General features: G+C 40.8%; 2 protein-coding genes across 3 annotated transcripts; one reads left to right on the forward strand and one right to left on the reverse strand.

The window, feature by feature from the left end:
* TYW5 (tRNA-yW synthesizing protein 5) lies at positions 1-10,029 on the reverse strand. 2 transcript variants are annotated; one of them, XM_064717764.1, is made up of 8 exons: positions 9,251-10,028; positions 8,240-8,394; positions 5,211-5,280; positions 3,968-4,012; positions 3,355-3,492; positions 2,659-2,746; positions 2,075-2,191; positions 1-393 (listed from the first exon to the last, which is right to left on the reverse strand). In XM_064717764.1, the coding sequence occupies exons 1-8, from the start codon at positions 9,326-9,328 to the stop codon at positions 137-139; spliced, it is 948 nt and encodes a 315-aa protein (XP_064573834.1). In that variant the 5' UTR covers positions 9,329-10,028; the 3' UTR covers positions 1-136. The 2 variants fall into 2 exon arrangements, with proteins under 2 accessions (XP_064573834.1, XP_064573835.1); XM_064717765.1 differs by lacking the exon at positions 3,355-3,492 and having other exon boundaries at positions 9,251-10,029.
* Positions 10,030-10,051: 22 nt separating this feature from the next.
* MAIP1 (matrix AAA peptidase interacting protein 1) lies at positions 10,052-17,236 on the forward strand. Its single transcript, XM_064717766.1, has 5 exons — positions 10,052-10,433; positions 12,402-12,473; positions 14,258-14,384; positions 15,390-15,540; positions 16,809-17,236. The coding sequence occupies exons 1-5, from the start codon at positions 10,116-10,118 to the stop codon at positions 16,885-16,887; spliced, it is 747 nt and encodes a 248-aa protein (XP_064573836.1). The 5' UTR covers positions 10,052-10,115; the 3' UTR covers positions 16,888-17,236.
* Positions 17,237-17,528: the final 292 nt, after the last annotated feature.

The raw sequence follows: 17,528 nt of genomic DNA on the forward strand, positions 1-17,528 counted from the left end.
TTTTGTTATAAAAGAATGTTTATTGACAGTTTTTATTGGTCTCACAACAAGTGGATGTAAGTACAGATGGAGAGTTTCCATACTAACATACAATTTTTTACTTGCAAGGAACCTTGCTGAATTGCAGTGTGTTGCTTTATCCATAATCATTCCTGTAGGCCTTTTCTTGGATCCGTAACACCATTCTCCGAGCATAAAAATCCCTGTATTCCTCAGGTAGTTCTTCAAGTGTTTTCAAGGCTCTGTCCAAGATCTGTATAGCTCTAGAGGCTGCCATGGGATCTTTATTTCCATAAGTGTCAGTCTTATCATAGGACTCAGCAGGAAGGTGCTTCCAAAAGACATTCAGTGCCACTCCAAATTCCTCAGAAATTACATTATGGAACCACAAAGCTGTAGAAAGAACAGTGCCTAAAATAAAAATTACTGTCCAAAACTTCCATGTGACTCCAAACAAGTGTCAGAATTGCCCAAACTAAATCTAGTTAAGGAAAAGCCTCAACTACTGTATTTTTCTTTATTTATAAACATCCATATGAATGTATTGCATTGTACCAAATTTAAGAAGTTTTTCAGGACATTTATGCTGATCCATAACTTCTTATAAAAGTAACAGTTGCTGAAGCACACAGGTACTCAAATGTAAGCAAAAGATAAGCATAGGGTGAAAGAAAGACACCTTCCCTTGCTCTCCTCCACTCTAAATGCAGGTATCTATTTTCACTTAGTCCCTAACCTTGCACATGCTGTCCAGGCATTAATCTAAACCACCAGCATCAGCCAGCTCACCCAGGCAAAGTTGCTAATCTTCTCATAATGAAGGCATGAGGTTGTTCAGCTGAATCATCGTGACTGTGGTAAGGAAGCCAAGATATCTTTGCTTCATTGAGTACATTTAAAGAATCAGTTTAATATGGTATATTTAGGATATGTGTATTTTAAGGTAAAAGTCTGAATGCTGTGTTTATTGCATCTTATTGGCTGTAGGTGCTGAAGACATAGAAAAGTTTATTCTGAGAAATAAACATGAAGTTTCTTCCAGGTTAGGAAGAGAAACTGCTTCTACCTTCTTCATAATAACCACACACATTCCTCCAAAAACATGTTATTTTTCAGTGATATGCACTGCAGGATGCTGACAAAGCACCATTCTCTGGACTCAAAAACCCCAATACTCCCCAGTCAGTCTTAAGAGAGCTGAATGTGACTCAAGTTTGACTCCGCTCACCCACTGGCAAAGGCAAACGTGTATCTGGACTTCATAAACAGAAAACAGGGACGCTGACATCAGCAGCAGAGTGACATCTAACTGTCTAACTGTAACCAAAAGTTTATTCAGGAAGAAACAAAGGTAAGTTCAAAATTAAGTAACAAGTCAAAGGCTAAGAAACTATTATAAAATAACTTCCTAAAAACTTACTACCTTCTTGTTGACTGACCTGATGATGTAAAAGTGACAGGGTAAGTCATATCTGCTGCAAGCTCACAAGGAGTTAAAATAAAATCAGTAACAAGGAGGAGTCAGTAGGAGTAATTCAAACGCCTTTTCCTGACTACCAGAATTTGTCATGTCAGCCCAGGAAGCAGCTTTCTGCTTGTGCAGAAAAATTATTAAGACTTGTGTTTCCATTCCCCAAAGATGATTATTAACCTTTAGAAGGTCCAATAACTTTATCATCCATAATTCTCATCAGACCATGTGCCTCAAGTGCCAGAGCTACAGAAGAACAGAAATTTTATTTCACTCAAATTCTGTCACTAAAAAACTCAGGTCACTGAAGTAATTTCAGATTTCAGAAGTTAAGTTTATAGTATTAATCTATTAAGACACAAATTCAGGAGCATAGAGCATACACTTGAGGGAAAGCAAGATTTGTAGGTAGATATAATAATACTGTTTTTCAGGTTAATTGAACAGTTGGAAGAAGTAAATTAGTTTTGCCAACATTGGCTTTCAATGCTCCTACTTATAACAGAGAAATGCTTTAACAATCTCTTACCATCTCCAGAAATCATAAATTAGAAACAAGACTGTTTAATACCATGCCATGGTCAGGAACTATTTACTGCTTACCTGGAATAAATAACACATCTCCTGCTTCCAAAACACACTCATAGCGCTTGGCTTTCACAAAAAGGGGATATTTCTCCATGTCTGGGTTATCCACATCCAGTACCTCTGATTTAGTACCTAGGAAAATTTCAGTGAATAAATAGTCCCACTCTTCCAATAGTAACAAAGCATTATCATATTGCTGGAGATGGCAGTTCTTGAATCAAATTTAGTCCTGGTTTATTTCTCAAAACCAAGAAAACCTGATGGCAGCCCTCATTTATTGAAAAGGTGTTCTCCTCTTGTCTGTACTTGTTCTGTAACTGCAACCTTATTAACACTAAAACCCTCTTTTCCTGAAATCTAAAAAACTATTTTGAACCCAGACAGAACATTTTACTCCTTCAGTTAGGTGTTGAAAATAATCAGGCAAAGCTGCTGTTTTCCTTAGCTTTGACTAAAGCACAAAGAATCAGAGTTAAAGGAACAAATTATATTCTTTTATAGCGAGTCATCTGTTAGTGATTATTTTCTACAGTGCAACAGTTGTGAGCTGAAAAGCTAAGATCACCAAACTCCAATCTAGATACCCGTGACATGCATACCTGATAAATATAAATACGGTGCATCTCGAGGACTGTACAAAACAACTCTTTTTCTCCCTGTGACTTGGATTAAGAAGTTGTCCATCACCTGGGATGAGTGTAATAATAGAGATGTCAGCCAAAAGTTGATTGAATAAATATACAGACTTCAACTGATGTAATTATTAGCTTAAAAAAGAATATTAATAAAACCTTCACATGTTAAGAATTATCTTATAAATAAATTTATTCAGAACTCACTGCACAGTGTTAGAAGACAACCTTATTTGGAATCTATTGCATTGGAGCCAGAAACCACTACAAGCATTGCACAGTTGGCAATGTATTGTACAACTAGAATTTATCCTAATCTGGCCATTACAGTGAAAAAAAAAAGGAAAGCAATGTTGAAGACAAAAGTGTTTAAAGTTACTGTATTTCAGATTTTCTACTAAAACTCAAAACAGTTTAAAAAAGGGAAACAAAATAAAACATCCTTTAATCTTGCAAATCTGGCATTTGACATAAACCCAGTTAAGATATTATGCCTAAGCAATGCAACATTTAAAACTCACCACAGAATGTGGTTCATTTTACTGTTTCAAAATATGCGAAGTTTGTTATTATTCTCTAATCTTTGACAGAGATTTTCACCTTATCCTCTCAATTCTGTAATGCCATCTGCAACATTTTATGCTAAACCCATGTATTACCTACATCATAATGTGTCCATAACTGTAATCCAGCTGAGCTGATGCGGAAGACACTAGAGAAAAACTGTTCCTTCTCAAAATACTCTGGAATATGAACATCTTCTGCTAAATTAGGAAACTGCTTCCTGATATCTGCAATATCCTGAAACAGAAAGGGCATAGAGAGAGAACCATCTATGCGCATTTAAATGGGGGAGCACTTCACAATCATTTCCAATCACATGAAATGGAGTTAGAACTTCAGCATTGGCAAAAACCTGAAATCAGCAATGTTTTTCAGCACTGACTTGCCAAATGCCATTAATAAGAACAGCCAGAGAGCTTCTCTTAACCATGGCTGCTAGGATTCACACTGCAGGAGCAATTGATCAGCATAAATCCTTTTACATTAGTTTACAACAAAAGCTAAAGAAAGGCAGTTTAGCAATGTACTCTTCAGTGGCCAGCTCAGCTCCCATGCAACAGCAACTATTCTAGACACATTAAAGTACTCTGACCTAAATCCAGTCAGATTCACAAACCATGTGACCCTAAGTAAGTTGTATGACAACAGACTTTAAAAAATATTTCTAAACTGCAACTTTACAATATTAGACCTGTAATCTCCAGTAACTTACCTTCCTAACATCTTCACCCACTGATCGCAAATAGTACTTTTCATCCTTAAGTGAACACAAAAAGAGAATTATTTGGGGTTTTTTAATAAGAATTACCAAAATACATAAATAGAGAGCTTATATTTTCTCATTTATCTAATGCAGAATTTCATGAAAATATGGTACAAATAAAGGTCATTTACAAATTCAGCTACTTTGTTATACTGCCATTTACTGATCCCTGTAGAGGGATACAGGATGAGTAAATAAAGGTGGTATAGAATGTAATCTTACCCCCTAAAGAGTTGCAGCTGGGTCAATTATTAGGCTTAGGAGCAGGCCTAATTTTAACAGGCCACACCTGTAGCCAGTAAGAAGAGTGGTATAAAAGAGTGGATTGGGGAGACCTTGAGTCCTTTGGCTACTGTCAGGACAAGGAAGAGTCAGTACTTAGAGGAGCTGCCTACCAGAAACATCAATCAGGTATGAAACTCTAGCAATATGGAACCCTTGCACTGTAATGACAATAAACCTTTGTAATATAATGACAACAGATCCCTGCAGCTCATCTTGACAAAAGGGAAAAATAAATTAACTGAAAAGAGAAGAGTAAATAAAGTGTGGGGAGACTGGTTAACTGCTTCAGTATTGCTATTACTGAGCAGACTCAAAGTAAATGCTGATTATAATTTAAGTTCTTCAACATATTGATGCAGAAAATTATTTTATTGCCTTCAAAATTTACAGCAACCTATGCAGCATAAAAGGTAAAAAAGCATGTCTCTATTCAAAACTATTTGCTTCCTAATCACAGTTATCTGAAAAATACTTAGGCTGAACAATGATAAGTAGAGATAATCACACATTTGCTACTCACAAATTATGTTACAATATATCTGGATTTGTATTTTAATAGTCATCAAATTCTAAATATCTTCATGACATTTTCTTGCAAACCACACAAATTATATGGTTATTATTCTAAAGCAAGGTTTGATTTCTAAATTTCATACTGGAATTTTTGCTCACGTAAGCAGTTTTTTGTTAAGAGAAACAGGATGACTGAAGTTAACCACACTGTAGACATGCAAAAAAACTTCTGAGAATTACTTCTCATGTGTTTTCCTTTGGCATCCACACGCAAGAAAGTTAAATTTAAGATCAAGTCTTTTCCTGAAGTAAGACTTTAAATTACAGTTCATCACTTTTCTCCAAATACCAGCAAAATAACCAACAGAAGAAACTGTGACACTAAGGAAATTACCTCAGTAAGAAAGTACTCTTTATGCTTGACTTCAGCTGCTCTTCGCACAAATGAATCAAAAGGCAGAGTTCTGAAATAGAAATATTTGAATTTATATCATGAGTCAGTGTAACAACACGCAGTCTAAACTCTACATTTATAATAAGCTCCCTTACCATATCAAGTGCAATGGCAGATGCAATAGGCTGCTCTCTTATTTTTTTAAAATAATATGATGACTAATCAGTGTTTGCAGCAGGTGTTTGAAGAGTTCTCCCAAGACAGAAATCCTACTCTTAGAAACTTCTGTTTTAGTGACTTGTTCCAGTATATATCCGAACAATCCTGTAGTAGCTGAGGCTGGAAGCACCCTTGGAGCTCCTCCAGCCCAAGCCCCTTGCAAAGAGCAGGGTTCACTACAGCAGCTTGCACAGGGCAGCATCCAGTTCTGTTTCATGGATCTCCAAGGATGGAGACTCCATAATCTCTCTAGGAAACATGTTGCATTTGTCCCACTGTTTGAGTAACCTGGTTGTAAAAGTGTGTCTGTGTGTGTTAAAGGGGTTGACAGAACTTCCTGTATTTCAGCTTGTGCCCATGGCCTCTTGTCCTGTCACCATGGACCACAGAGAATCTGGCTCCATCAACTGTTCATTCACTTTGTTGAGATCCCCTCTTGAGTTTAGGAGTTCTGAATGGTCTGAGTCACAGAACAAAACATTTTCCACAGTCAAATTAAGACTCAAACTGTGGCAATACTTGCTTAACTGTTTAGGTGTGTCATTTTTAGGCTTGTTTACTGTACCTTTTCATAAATTTTATTAAAGCTCAGCATCAAGAAAACTCTAGCAGGGAAGATGCATGTTTGTATCTATGCATTTTCTGCTATGAATTTGTGCAGGAATACAGGTAATTACCTTCATTTGTACATCTATAAAATTTATTTCAGTTATATGGATTTTTTTAAAATATATGCTTTCTCAGCTCCTCAAAACACAGGCATCTCAATATTTCTAATGTTTCTTTGCAGTTTTCCTTAAATGTACTAAACACAGCTTCAGAAGATTCAAGAAGAGTAACTGGGCATTTAGAGCTGGTTCCTTTGAAGTCAGCAAGTGTGTTACATATTTATCTACATAATGGGGGCTTTTCATGCAGATTACAGATTTTGGTATCAATTGATAGCTGAATGGCAAACCAAACACAATCAGCAACAGGACATGCATTCATTATTATGAATTCAATGTTACATTCATGCAGCTCACCATCTCACACTAAGTGTAGGATAATTAACTATTGCACGTAAATATCATTTCACAGCAACCACCAAGTACCCAGGGTTAAGAAGAAACCATTCTCAAGCAAGATTTTTCTTGATGCTGTTATCTTTTCTACTAGAATGTGAACCTGCATCTGACAATACTTAAACCAGTTCTCTAAACATTTTAGGCTTGCTTGGAATAGGCAAATACAAAACCCACTGAAGTCAATGGAAAACCAAACAAAACCCAGTGCTCTGACTTCAGGCAAACTGTTCTATCATGTCTGCTGCTGAAGAAAGAGCACAGCTTTCACTACAGCTTAAACTGATGCATTTTGGTGCTACCACAGCTCTGCCCTTGCTATCTGCCCTCATCACCCCATCTCCCCCCTTACAATAGCACTGGCACTCATCTGACCCCCATGTGAACCTGCTTACAAAGCTAAAACAGCAAAAAACCATTCAGATTTCTGCAGCACATCACAACCTGGCTGGATGAGTTCCAGAACCAACACAAAAACAGGGCTAGGAGCATGCAACTCACAACAGAACTGCAGTAGTACTAATGTTCACCAGTTTAATCTAATGGAACTGCATGTTGAGTCCTCAGAGTTTCTATTCTTTCGTTTCTACTTACTGTCCCTTCAGATTAGCATGAGGGACTTGCTGTGGAAAAAGTCAAAGTTTCCTGAATTTCAAGTGAAGTATGTGAAAGTCCTGACACCTGCTTTAATGAAACACGATCAGAGCATCAGAGAGTCCATTTGGTTGTCTACAAACTTGCTAAAGCTAAGACTTCAGAACAACTGTATGTGAACTCACAGCAAGGTATACTTAAAAAAACCCAGAACAGAGCAGGGAGTATGAAGAATGGAGATAAGGCAAAGTTATTCAAGTTCTCCCTAATTTCAGAGATTCAGTAGTTCATTATGCAGTGAGCAGAATGCATCATGGTTGTAATTGGTGTTTATTCCCTGAACAACAGGCTCCACTCTGACTTGTGGCTTGTTTACAGCATATGCTCCCACCTGCTTAGAAGTTTAACACACTGAGTGCATCCTGTTCCCACCTGGGGAAAACAAAAACTGCTAAAATTAAGGCGTTTACCCTTGAAGACAATCCAATGACTCAGACTAGATGAACTCTGAAGAAATGTTCTGGCAGTTACATAAGAGAAGCTCCAGAGGAGATCAAGGTTTTTTGTGGCCCACATCAAGATTGAAGAGCTGGTGAAATGTGTGGTATCCAGTGGTCTGAGCATTCTGAAAGCTGCATATGGTAACTTTGAAAGGAGCTTGGATTTAACTAGTTACACCCTTTCTGGAGTGGAATACCATGGCTGGCACACACACACCAGCATTCAAAGGGGATCAGACACACAGTGAGTCAGAAATTGCCACTATTCAATAACACTGAGAATGCACCACATAACTACAACAAATACCAGGCTATCAAGCATAGATATCAAGGGTGGTTTGGTTTGTTTTTAATGAACATCTGCAAATGCCATACTCAAATTTCCTAAAACAGTGCTCTGACAAAATACCTTTGCAACACTTCATGACACCATTTTAAAGGTGCTGTTTGGCCCCTCATTTCACCCTCATTGTGTTTATTCAGGCTGTAGAATTAACAGAAGAGGGAGAAACCCAGGACAACCCTTTGACACATAATGTAATGTTTTCACAAACTATCTTCCCATTCCCACCCTCAGCTCCAAACAGATGCATTGTGTCTGTAAGTTACAAGCACATGCCTTTAAAATGTAAGAGGCTTTGGAGTGAAGTACCTATACACAAAGTTCTTACTGAGGAAATCCATCTGTGGCACTGCAGAAACATGAATCTTTACTTCTTTAGATCCTTCAGCTTGGCTCAAGTAATCAGTTGTCCATTTGGTGGTGCAAGTGCCCAGTTCCAGTCCTGTCAGCACTACTGGCTTTCTCTAAGGAACAACAACAAAATTCAGTGGTGAATTACCACAGCATCCAACAGAAAAAAAAAAAAAAAAACAGAATGAATCTTTCAAATTACATCGAAGGAAATGTTTCTTTGTAATTGTTGTAAATGTTTCTTACACAAGGTTACAACTAATCTGTTCACAAGCAGTGTGAACCAAATGCTGAAGGTTGAAACAAAATGCAGCAAATTATGGAACTGTTTCTCTATTAACTACATGTTCTTTCCTAGTTGGGCAAGGAAGGATATGGAGAGGCAGAGACAATTATAGCCCACACTTTGTGCTGGGGCCATTTAGGAATCCATCCAGATGAAGAACTAGATTTAATCCTTCTAGCCAAGGCTTAGCACAAAACATGTAAAAGCTGACACAGTGAAGGTGCAGCCTGTGAGCTGTGGTGATGCTGTTATGTTCTCATGAGAGAAAGAAGTTCTTTCTACCTGTACCAGGTTCCTCGCTGCTCACAACCACAAACAGGTTTGATCCAGCCCGCACAGAAAAAGCAGAAAGACACTTTTGCTTTTAATTGGATCCTCGGAGGGTGGGGAGGATAAAACAAGAGATGACAAAGCAACAAAACTAACGATCACACTTTTTAACCACTGCCAAACGTACTGCACTCTTACAGAGATCACCAGTCAGAACTTGCCAGCAGCTCAGACAGGACCTGCCTACAGAAGCTCCTTGCTCCTAAACTCCTTCAATAGATCAGGGCACCTTTCCGGGAACACCCAAACGCAAACCCTGGGGTTGGCCTGCCCCAGCAGAGCCCGCTGAGGGGGAGTCTCCGGACACCGCCTGCCTTGCCCTGTGTCGCCGTGGAGGCCCGGCCGCTCCGTACCCGCGGGTAGATGTCCCGCAGGAAGCGCTCCCGTGTCACCCCCTCCAGCCGCTCCACGGCCTCCGCCCGCCGCTCCATGGCGCCGGCACCGCGTCCGCCCCGCCGCTTCCCCCGGAAAGAAGAGCCGCGCAGAAGCGTTCCTGCCTCGCCCCCTGGGCAAGGGCCGGGACCCGCGGATCAAGGAATTGTCAGGGTTGGAAGGGATCTCTGGAGCACCGAGTCCAACCCCTGCCATGGCAGGGTCACCTGCAGCAGGTGACACAGGAACATGTCCAGGTGGGGTTTGAATGTCTCCAGATACAGAGACTCCATGGCTTTCCTGGGCAGCCTATTCTAGTGTTCTGCCACCCTCAATGTAAGTAAGTTCTTTCTCAGGCTGAGGTGGAGCTTATTATGCTTTAGTTTATGGCCGTAACTCTTCGTCCTGTCACTGAGCACCTCTGAGAAGTGTCTGGCAACATCTCTCGGCACCCGTCTTTGAGGTATTTCTGTGCATCCATGAGATCCGCTCATAATCTCCTCAGACTGAACGGGCCCAGCTCCCGCAATCTCTCCTCATGAGCAGAGATGCTGCAGCCCCTTCGGCATCGTTGTGCCATCCGCTGGCCTCTCCCCAGCTGCTTCTTGTCTCTTTGTACTGAGAAGCCCAGGACTGGACACCGCACCCAGACGCGGTCCCAGTAGGGCCAGCAGAGGGGAGGCCGCCCCTCTCCGGCGGTGACCGGGGCTCGGGTCCCCTGACCCGGTTCGGCCGCAGCCGCCGGCAGCCGGGACCGCTCCGCCTGCACCGGAACAGCGGTGGCCGCAGCCGCGTTTCCGGGGAGCCGGAGTTGCTGCGGACAGGGCGGGGCCGCGCCGGGCCATCATGGCGCTGCGCTGCGCGGCTCCGGGCCGTGTCCGCTGGCTGGCGCGGGCGCTGGCGGGCTCCGCCCGGCTCCTGCCGCCGGCTGCAGCCGCACCGGGCCCGCTGGGCCCCGCCCGCACCCGTCCGCCCCAGCTCAGCGCCCAGGCTCGGTTCGCCAGCAGCGCCGGGTCTGGGACCGAGGGCCCTCAGCGGCGTGTTGTGGTAGTGAGGATCACCAGCCCCTTCGCCTGGCTCCGCACCCGCTTCTACTACCTGCTCATCCGCCTCTACTTCGACCACGAATTCAGCATCGAGGAGTTCACGCGGGGAGCCAAGCAGGTGAGCGGGCCTGGGGTCTCGGGGCGAGGAGCGCGGCCGGCCCGAGGGGAAGGAAGGGTCCTGCTGACCCTCCACAGGGGCTGCCAGTGCAGCCCCTGGTTCTTTAATTTCGTGGAGTTATAGAATCAGTTAGGCTGGAGAAGGTTCCTGGGGTAGTCACAGATTCACAGAACAGGTGAGGTAGAAATGGGTCGCAGTGGGTCATCTGCTCCATCCTCCCTGCTCCAGCAAGGTCGTCCTAGAGCACATGGCCCTGGATTGTGTCCAGACAGGTCTAGAATGTCTGCAGTGGGAACACTCTGCAACCTCTGGGCAATCTGTTCCAGTGCTTGGTCACACTCACAGTAAAGTCCTTCCTTGTGTTCAGGTGGAACTTCTGTGCATCAGTTTCTGCCCATTGCCTCTCATCCTGTTGCTTGGCACCACGGAGCAGATCCTGGTCCATACTCGTGGCACTCCCCCCCTTTAAATATTTATACACATTGATGAGGTCTCTCTCAGCCATCTCCTCTTGAGGCTGAACAAGTCCCATAAGCTTTTCCTGGAGGAGAGATGCTCCAGTCCCCAATCCTTGCTGCTGGACCCACTCCAGGAGCTCTGTGGCTGTGTTGTACATTGAGTCCAACGTATCACCAAACACCACTTTATCCGCCAGTTTCTGGCATCAGTGCCATGTCCACTCTTTCTTTAAACATTTCCAGGGATGATGACTCCACCACCTCCCTGGGCAGCTCATTTCAATGTTTGACAACCTTTTCCATGAAGAAATTCCTCCTGTTGTCCAGCCTGATGTTATTTATTATGTGTGGACATCATAGCACAAATGTGCTCCTGTGTGTAAAATACATGGAGTTCTCCCCTGCCGGCTCCAAGCACCACACTTCAAGGCAAATGATATAAGCAGAGCTTTACTTTCCCTCAGGAATTTCTTGTTTTCCCAGATTCCACAATTAAAATGAACTGGTTAAGCCATCCCCCAAAGTAGCACAAAGGAAGGTGCTTCCAAATGTTGTAGAGACTTTAAGGAGCAGTGTGTCTCCACTTAGCAGGTTTTTCTGAAATGATCAAGCTTAGACAGATAGAGCTGGTGTATATATATTTATTTCTCCAAATTTATGAGCCCAGTAAGCCTTGTCAACAGAATGTGTCAGAGAGGTAAGTATCTCAAAGTTAGTCATATCAAAATTACAGAGTTATCTGTTGGGAAACATTTTATTATTATGTTTACATTTACAAAAAAAAAAAAAACAGCTCGAAATAACACCTTGGGGGAAAAAATGTTAAAATGATTAGGGTCAGTTCAAGAGAGGAAAAAACCCACAACAAATAATTTGACACATGTGTGATACCACCTGTTTTACCTTGGTCTGTTTTTTTGAGGTTTTGTTTTGGTGTTTGTTTTTACTTGGTGTAGAGTCCTAAATACACTGTCCTTCACAAGTGCACTACTTGAATGTGTAGAGGCATAATTGTATGTAAATATGCCTGCAAAATTGAGGGGAGAAAGGAGAGCTGAGCTTCCTGAAGTCTAGAGACTAAACCAGATTTTTAAAGAAAATTTGTAAATTGCAGCATCAGTTTTGATTGAAACCAGAAGATGAATGAGAAGAGAGGGCAGGGGAACAAAATATCTACAGGGAAAGACATAGAGTGTTTGAATGAGTAAAAGCAACATGCAAAATACTGCAAAGCTTTTTTTTTCTTTTGTAAACTGTGAATTCACCTATTGGAAGCTTTGATGTTTTAAATAAGAAATAGAAAAGAACTCAGATTTTCATCAATTCATTAAATCACTCTTGTAATGCTTTAGGGGTTACATTTCAATGGCGATACCCTCTGCAAGTATTGAAATCTTAAATCACAGAATATTTGGGTAGCTTGTCATATATTTATGGATTTGTCTGAAAAGTAAGCCAACCTAGAGTTACTTGTTCATGTTTGGTTTTTGATTCTGTTTTATTTTGGTAGGCCTTTTCTGTTGTTTCAAAGCTGCTGTCTCAGCGTAAACTTGACCTGCTGGAAGAACTTGTATCAGCAGAGGTAAATGCTTTCCATCTCCTATCCTAGCAGTTGATTGTCTGTTACAAAGTTAACATGGATGCATTCAGCCTGGCATTACCTACAAGTTGCCAGTTTGGTTCAATTTGTGAAAAACAGCATAATGCGACATAGGGTGGGCAAATTTTTGTCCTGCAGCTTTTTTTGTGTTTAATTTCAAGGCATGAAACTTAATTTGAAGTTATTGTACTTAAAATAAAATATATTTTAGCTGTTGAGCATAAGGCCCAAATGCCAGAAGGATTGCTGGTGTACCAGGAAGGATTGAAAGGCTGCAGGCTCTGGATGGCAGGTGGAATTGTGTGTCTCTAGGTGTAGGCAGGTGGCTGAAGCTGACTCAGTGTGTGCACCAGAATTCATGTGAAGAAGGAAACTGGTTTGTGCTCATCCCTGCTGCAATGATACATTCCCTCCCCCATCAGATCATAGAGCTGATTACTGGTTTTGGCTGGAAGGCCTCAGTCTTGTGTCATGGTCTCAGGGATGTGACTGACCTGGTTAAACATCAGTGCTGTGTTTTCTGTGTTTTTATGAATTTTTAATTGCTGAAGTTGTCTTGGCCTTCTCAGGGCATGGGGGTAACAGATGCATCAGAGTCAAGTGGAGGAGACACTCCAGGTCTGTCTGCCTTGTTACAGGATGTCAGCATGGCCTGTCCTATTGCCACCCATGCCTTTGCAGCAAAAACTCTGGTGCTGTTCTAGTGCATCCCCTCTGAACAGTGTTGTCTCCTCTCTCTGAACACAGATAGCAATAAAACGTGAGTTTGTTTCTTGCAGTTGTTCTGAAAGGGCATCTCCTCTGCTCCCTCTTGAAAGAACTTGCTGTGGTGGCTGTAAATTTTTCAGGTTTACATTGATGCAGAGATTTCATGTGAGCCAAGGGTGCAGTAGATGAGGCTGTGATCCCAGGCTACTTGTTCATTTCTTTGGCCAGTGAATTTTGTACCTGCAAAATGTACTAGAAATCAATGTCTCCTTGTGAAGATTGCCTCTTGCTTGCTTCCATGTAACCTCTGCATTTGTTTGTTATTCAAAAATAGCAGATCAAATTAGGGTAAAAAAATTAGTATTAGTTAAAAATAAGTTCTGTAGTTTCATCCTTTCTTGTGACTTGACTTTCTCATGTGGTGTTTGGGTGCTACCTCTGTGCAGTTTTTGCACCCCACCATTTTCTACTTACACAGCATTGTAGATCGCAGGACACTTAGATAATATGGATGTGAGTGTCATAAGGACATTAATTACCAGGGGAACAATTTTCAGCCAGGACTGATTTGCAAGTGTTTAAGCTTTTTCTAAATGGAATATGGATCACAAAATGGCAAAGATAATCTCATTGGTAATGAAACTGATTTTCAAGGAAATTTGTGAGAGATAGCTCAAAGATACGGAATCCAAAGCTTAGGAACCTGCACACAGCGAGGATTCAGCAGTGAGAAGGCAGAGTGTGACTGTGGAGCCAGCTTCACTGGCCTCTTCTGGGCTCACATGGATTGTGTTGCTGCTGCTGTTTTGACAGTACCTTTCCTAAACATTTTTTGAGATGCTTGGTTTTCATTTGTTTTGAGCAGTAAATGGAGCTTCTTCGATGCTGCTGAATTAGGTTTTAGGAGTGCCCAAAATTCCCAGTGCTTTTTCACTTTAGCTGTTACATGTGTTAGACAAATGTTTTAGCAATACAGCTCATTTTATTAACTGCAGTAGAAATGGATTGTTACTTACATTTCCTAATGAAAAACTAAGTGACAGTTTTTCTGAATTTAGGTACTTCAGGTGCTGAAGGAAAAGATTTCTTTGCTCCCTGACAGCCACAGGGATGCTTTAGCAGCTGACATTGATGCAATCATGTACACAACTGAAGGAGATGTTCGCATTTACTATGATGATGATGGTATGTTTAGAACCCTAAAACATTCCAGCAGTGAGCAGTCTTATTTCCTGGTTTTGCTACTAAACAGACATTTTCCATGCAGATGTGATTTTGAGTACTGTTTCTCATCCCTTATTTCTCAATTAGTAATTCATCCATATAAAATTTCTTTATTTCCTTTTTAATCAGAGACAGAGATTATTGTTAATACATCATGGTACTGTTTTGACTTCTGTCTGAGTGTTCCCTTCTTTTGAACAGAATTTTATATTATTAGTCCTCAGTAATGTGAAAAAATTATTCAAAAACAATTATTCTAATATATGCGGAAAGCTGTTTGCTTCAACACTGAAAATGCATCCTGAATTGCATCCTGCAAGAGGAATAGTGAAGGCTGCATAATTAAGTAAATTTTGCTGGTTTAGTCTTTCTGTCATGAAATACACTTTGTTCTAGGACTCCTTGATTGGTTTGGGATTTTTTAAGCTCATGCTGAGCTCAGGTATGTTTTTATTTTGGTTGGATACCTGCATTGTGTGCTCTGTTCACTATCAGACACAGGGGAGATGATGTGTGGATCTAATCCTGGGTCTTCAACTTGAAGTTGAGCACTTCAAGTTGTCAGACCCAGTAAGCATTTTTCCTGGTTTGGGAAATAGGAATTTCTTTTTTCCCCTCTTAGATTGCTCCCATGTTTGAACTACTCTGCACACATTTGTTGTATTAGTAGTTAGCTTTGGAATTTGTGGGAACCAAATTTTTTAATACAGTTTCATTATATACACTGTCACACCACGTTCACAATAAAATACGTGTTTTTTTTAAAGAGTGTATTTTTATTACTGCTAAACAGCATAAGTATGGCATAAAATAGCTTGATCACTCATTATTCTAACCTGTATTCTTTATGGCTGAAGTCAGCTGTCCTTCCAGGGTCTCACTAGAATATATGCTGGGTAGCAAATAGGAGCATTTGACTGCTGAGAAGCACGAGATCTAACTTGAGTTTTGATTTATTTCCAACAGGAAGAAAGTTTGTTAGCATCCTGATGTGCTTCTGGTATCTGAATGGTGCTAATCTACCTGACGAAGTACCAGGTGAAGCCAAAGTCTTCCAGATTGTGTTTGGAGATGAAAACACAAAAGAAAAGAAACATCTTTTAACGGCTAACTATGAGTAAGCTTGCTTGTCCCTTTCTTTTCCCGTGTCCATGAGGTACCTGTGGGGTAGGCAGTTCTGCAAGCACTCCCACTGTGCTGCTGCAGACCCCACTATTTTTCATTTACTCTGATTCTAGTCTAAGTTAATTCTCATCCAGCTTTTCAGTTTTGGTTTTAGGGCCAGTTTTTTTAAATACCCCTAATATCATTATGTTTTTTCCTTGCTTCTGGGTTGATATTAATGAGAACTCTTCCTCTGTAAGGAAGAGTTGGAGCACTGAATGAGATTTCTGATCCTCAAAGCACACATTAGGAAGATGGATTTTCATAGGAATGCTTATAAGTAATGTCTGTGTTGGGGTACTGATGTCAGAGTAGTGCAAAAAATGTCTACACAGTTGGCAAAATGTATTGAAAATAAGATTCTCAGAAGCTGGGAGAAGTGAGGATTTTTGTGTGACAAATGTGGTATGATCAAGGATTTCTACACCCACATTTGAAATTGAAAACTTGGAGTCTAGGTGATGAGGAGCTCTGAAACAAAGGTAACACTCATGAGGAGACCAGTGCTTTTTGCCTGGATTGTTGTGGATCCATCCCTCAGCTGAATTCAGCATCTTCCTTAGAGTTGGAGGTTTCTGAAGTTCCATTAACCTTGAGAGCCTTCCATTTAAGCCTAAATATCTTCCCAATCCCACTTTGCAAGAGTGGATTTGCACAGGATTGCAAAGCAGTGGTATTATACTGCTCTTGTCCATGACATGCAGATCATTTGAGAACATGAGAATCACCTTGAAGCTCAGACTTGTCTCTACACAGGGGAGACTCAGTGCTACTGTTAGCTCAATCTTTGATGTAATTCTGAAAATGTATTATCTTTTAAACTACACTTCAGGAAAGAGGAAAATTTTCAAGTAAAATGTGGAGCACATGATTTTCTTTCACTTACCATCCCATTAAATGAGACCCTTTACTTACAGATCAAGATCTTCTCTAAAGTTTACTCATATTCCTGCTGTGAGAGCTGAGTGTTTTCTTGGTATCAGGGTCTTTGCAGTTGCTGCTTGATGCTGTGGGATCTGAACCAAAATGCTCTGAAGTCAGTGAATTCTGTTTCTTACTATGGGAATAATTTTTATCTTCCATTTTGGAGCATAAGCATTAAAGTTTAAGTAGCTTTTACAGCAATAAGTTTGAAGTAAAATATTTCTTCATCATGCCCTGTAGCTCCTTAAGGTCAAGTAAATCTTAACAACTCTTCCCTTATTATCTTTCCCTTTTCAGGTTCCAAAGGGAGTTTACAGAAGGAGCAAAACCAGACTGGACTATTACACGGATTGAACATCCAAGGCTATTAGAATAAATGCCTTCTTACAGCCTTTTTATGTACCACTGTAATTGTTTTGATGTAACAAATACCAGGCTTTTGGGGGTCTTTTTTTCCCTTCCTGCCCTTTCCTCCAAAAGAGGGATAAATTTTCTATGTATGATCTCCAAAAATTCTTTCTGAAGCTTGCACTGTGCTGCAGTGTTACAGCAAAGCCTTTTCTCTGGAACAGGCTGGTAGAAATTTAATTGGTTCCAGTGCTCATCCAAGGCATTTAGACAGCACAGTTTCATTGAGGCAGGTGTAATGGATATGTGATGGATATCAATTTCTTACATTCTGACAAGAAATGGTACTATTTGAAAATAAACAACACTTAAATGACTGATGGCCTTTCTGAGTTACTTTCCTATGTTTCTTTTTTTTCCCTAGGGACTGTACAATATATAACTGAATAATATGCAAGATGAAATAGAGGTAGATGGACTTCTTAGCTTGTCTAGCCTCAGCAGTTCCTTTTGAGGTAATCTTGCTTTTGAATATATTTGAGGTTAAGAAAGTTAGAGCTGCTATTTGTATTCGCTACAGGATTGGAGAAAGAAAAAGCTTTTAGCATTGCACTGGGAAAATGGATCAAACATATGTATGTTTTGGAAAATTTAAAAAAACCATTCCTT

This window comes from Zonotrichia leucophrys, chromosome 7, assembly GCF_028769735.1.
Source record: "Zonotrichia leucophrys gambelii isolate GWCS_2022_RI chromosome 7, RI_Zleu_2.0, whole genome shotgun sequence".
Classification (NCBI taxonomy): Eukaryota; Metazoa; Chordata; class Aves; order Passeriformes; family Passerellidae; genus Zonotrichia; species Zonotrichia leucophrys.

Coding starts and splice junctions, on each gene's coding strand:
- MAIP1 (XM_064717766.1), top strand. CDS start 10,116: ATGGCGCTGCGCTGCGCGGCTCCGGGCCGTGTCCGCTGGCTGGCGCGG. Junction 12,474..14,257: donor AAGAACTTGTATCAGCAGAG/GTAAATGCTTTC, acceptor TTCTGAATTTAG/GTACTTCAGGTGCTGAAGGA. Junction 14,385..15,389: donor CATTTACTATGATGATGATG/GTATGTTTAGAA, acceptor TATTTCCAACAG/GAAGAAAGTTTGTTAGCATC.
- TYW5 (XM_064717764.1), bottom strand. CDS start 9,328: ATGGAGCGGCGGGCGGAGGCCGTGGAGCGGCTGGAGGGGGTGACACGG. Junction 4,013..5,210: donor AAGAGTACTTTCTTACTGAG/GTAATTTCCTTA, acceptor TGTTCACTTAAG/GATGAAAAGTACTATTTGCG. Junction 2,747..3,354: donor AGTTATGGACACATTATGAT/GTAGGTAATACA, acceptor CACTCATCCCAG/GTGATGGACAACTTCTTAAT.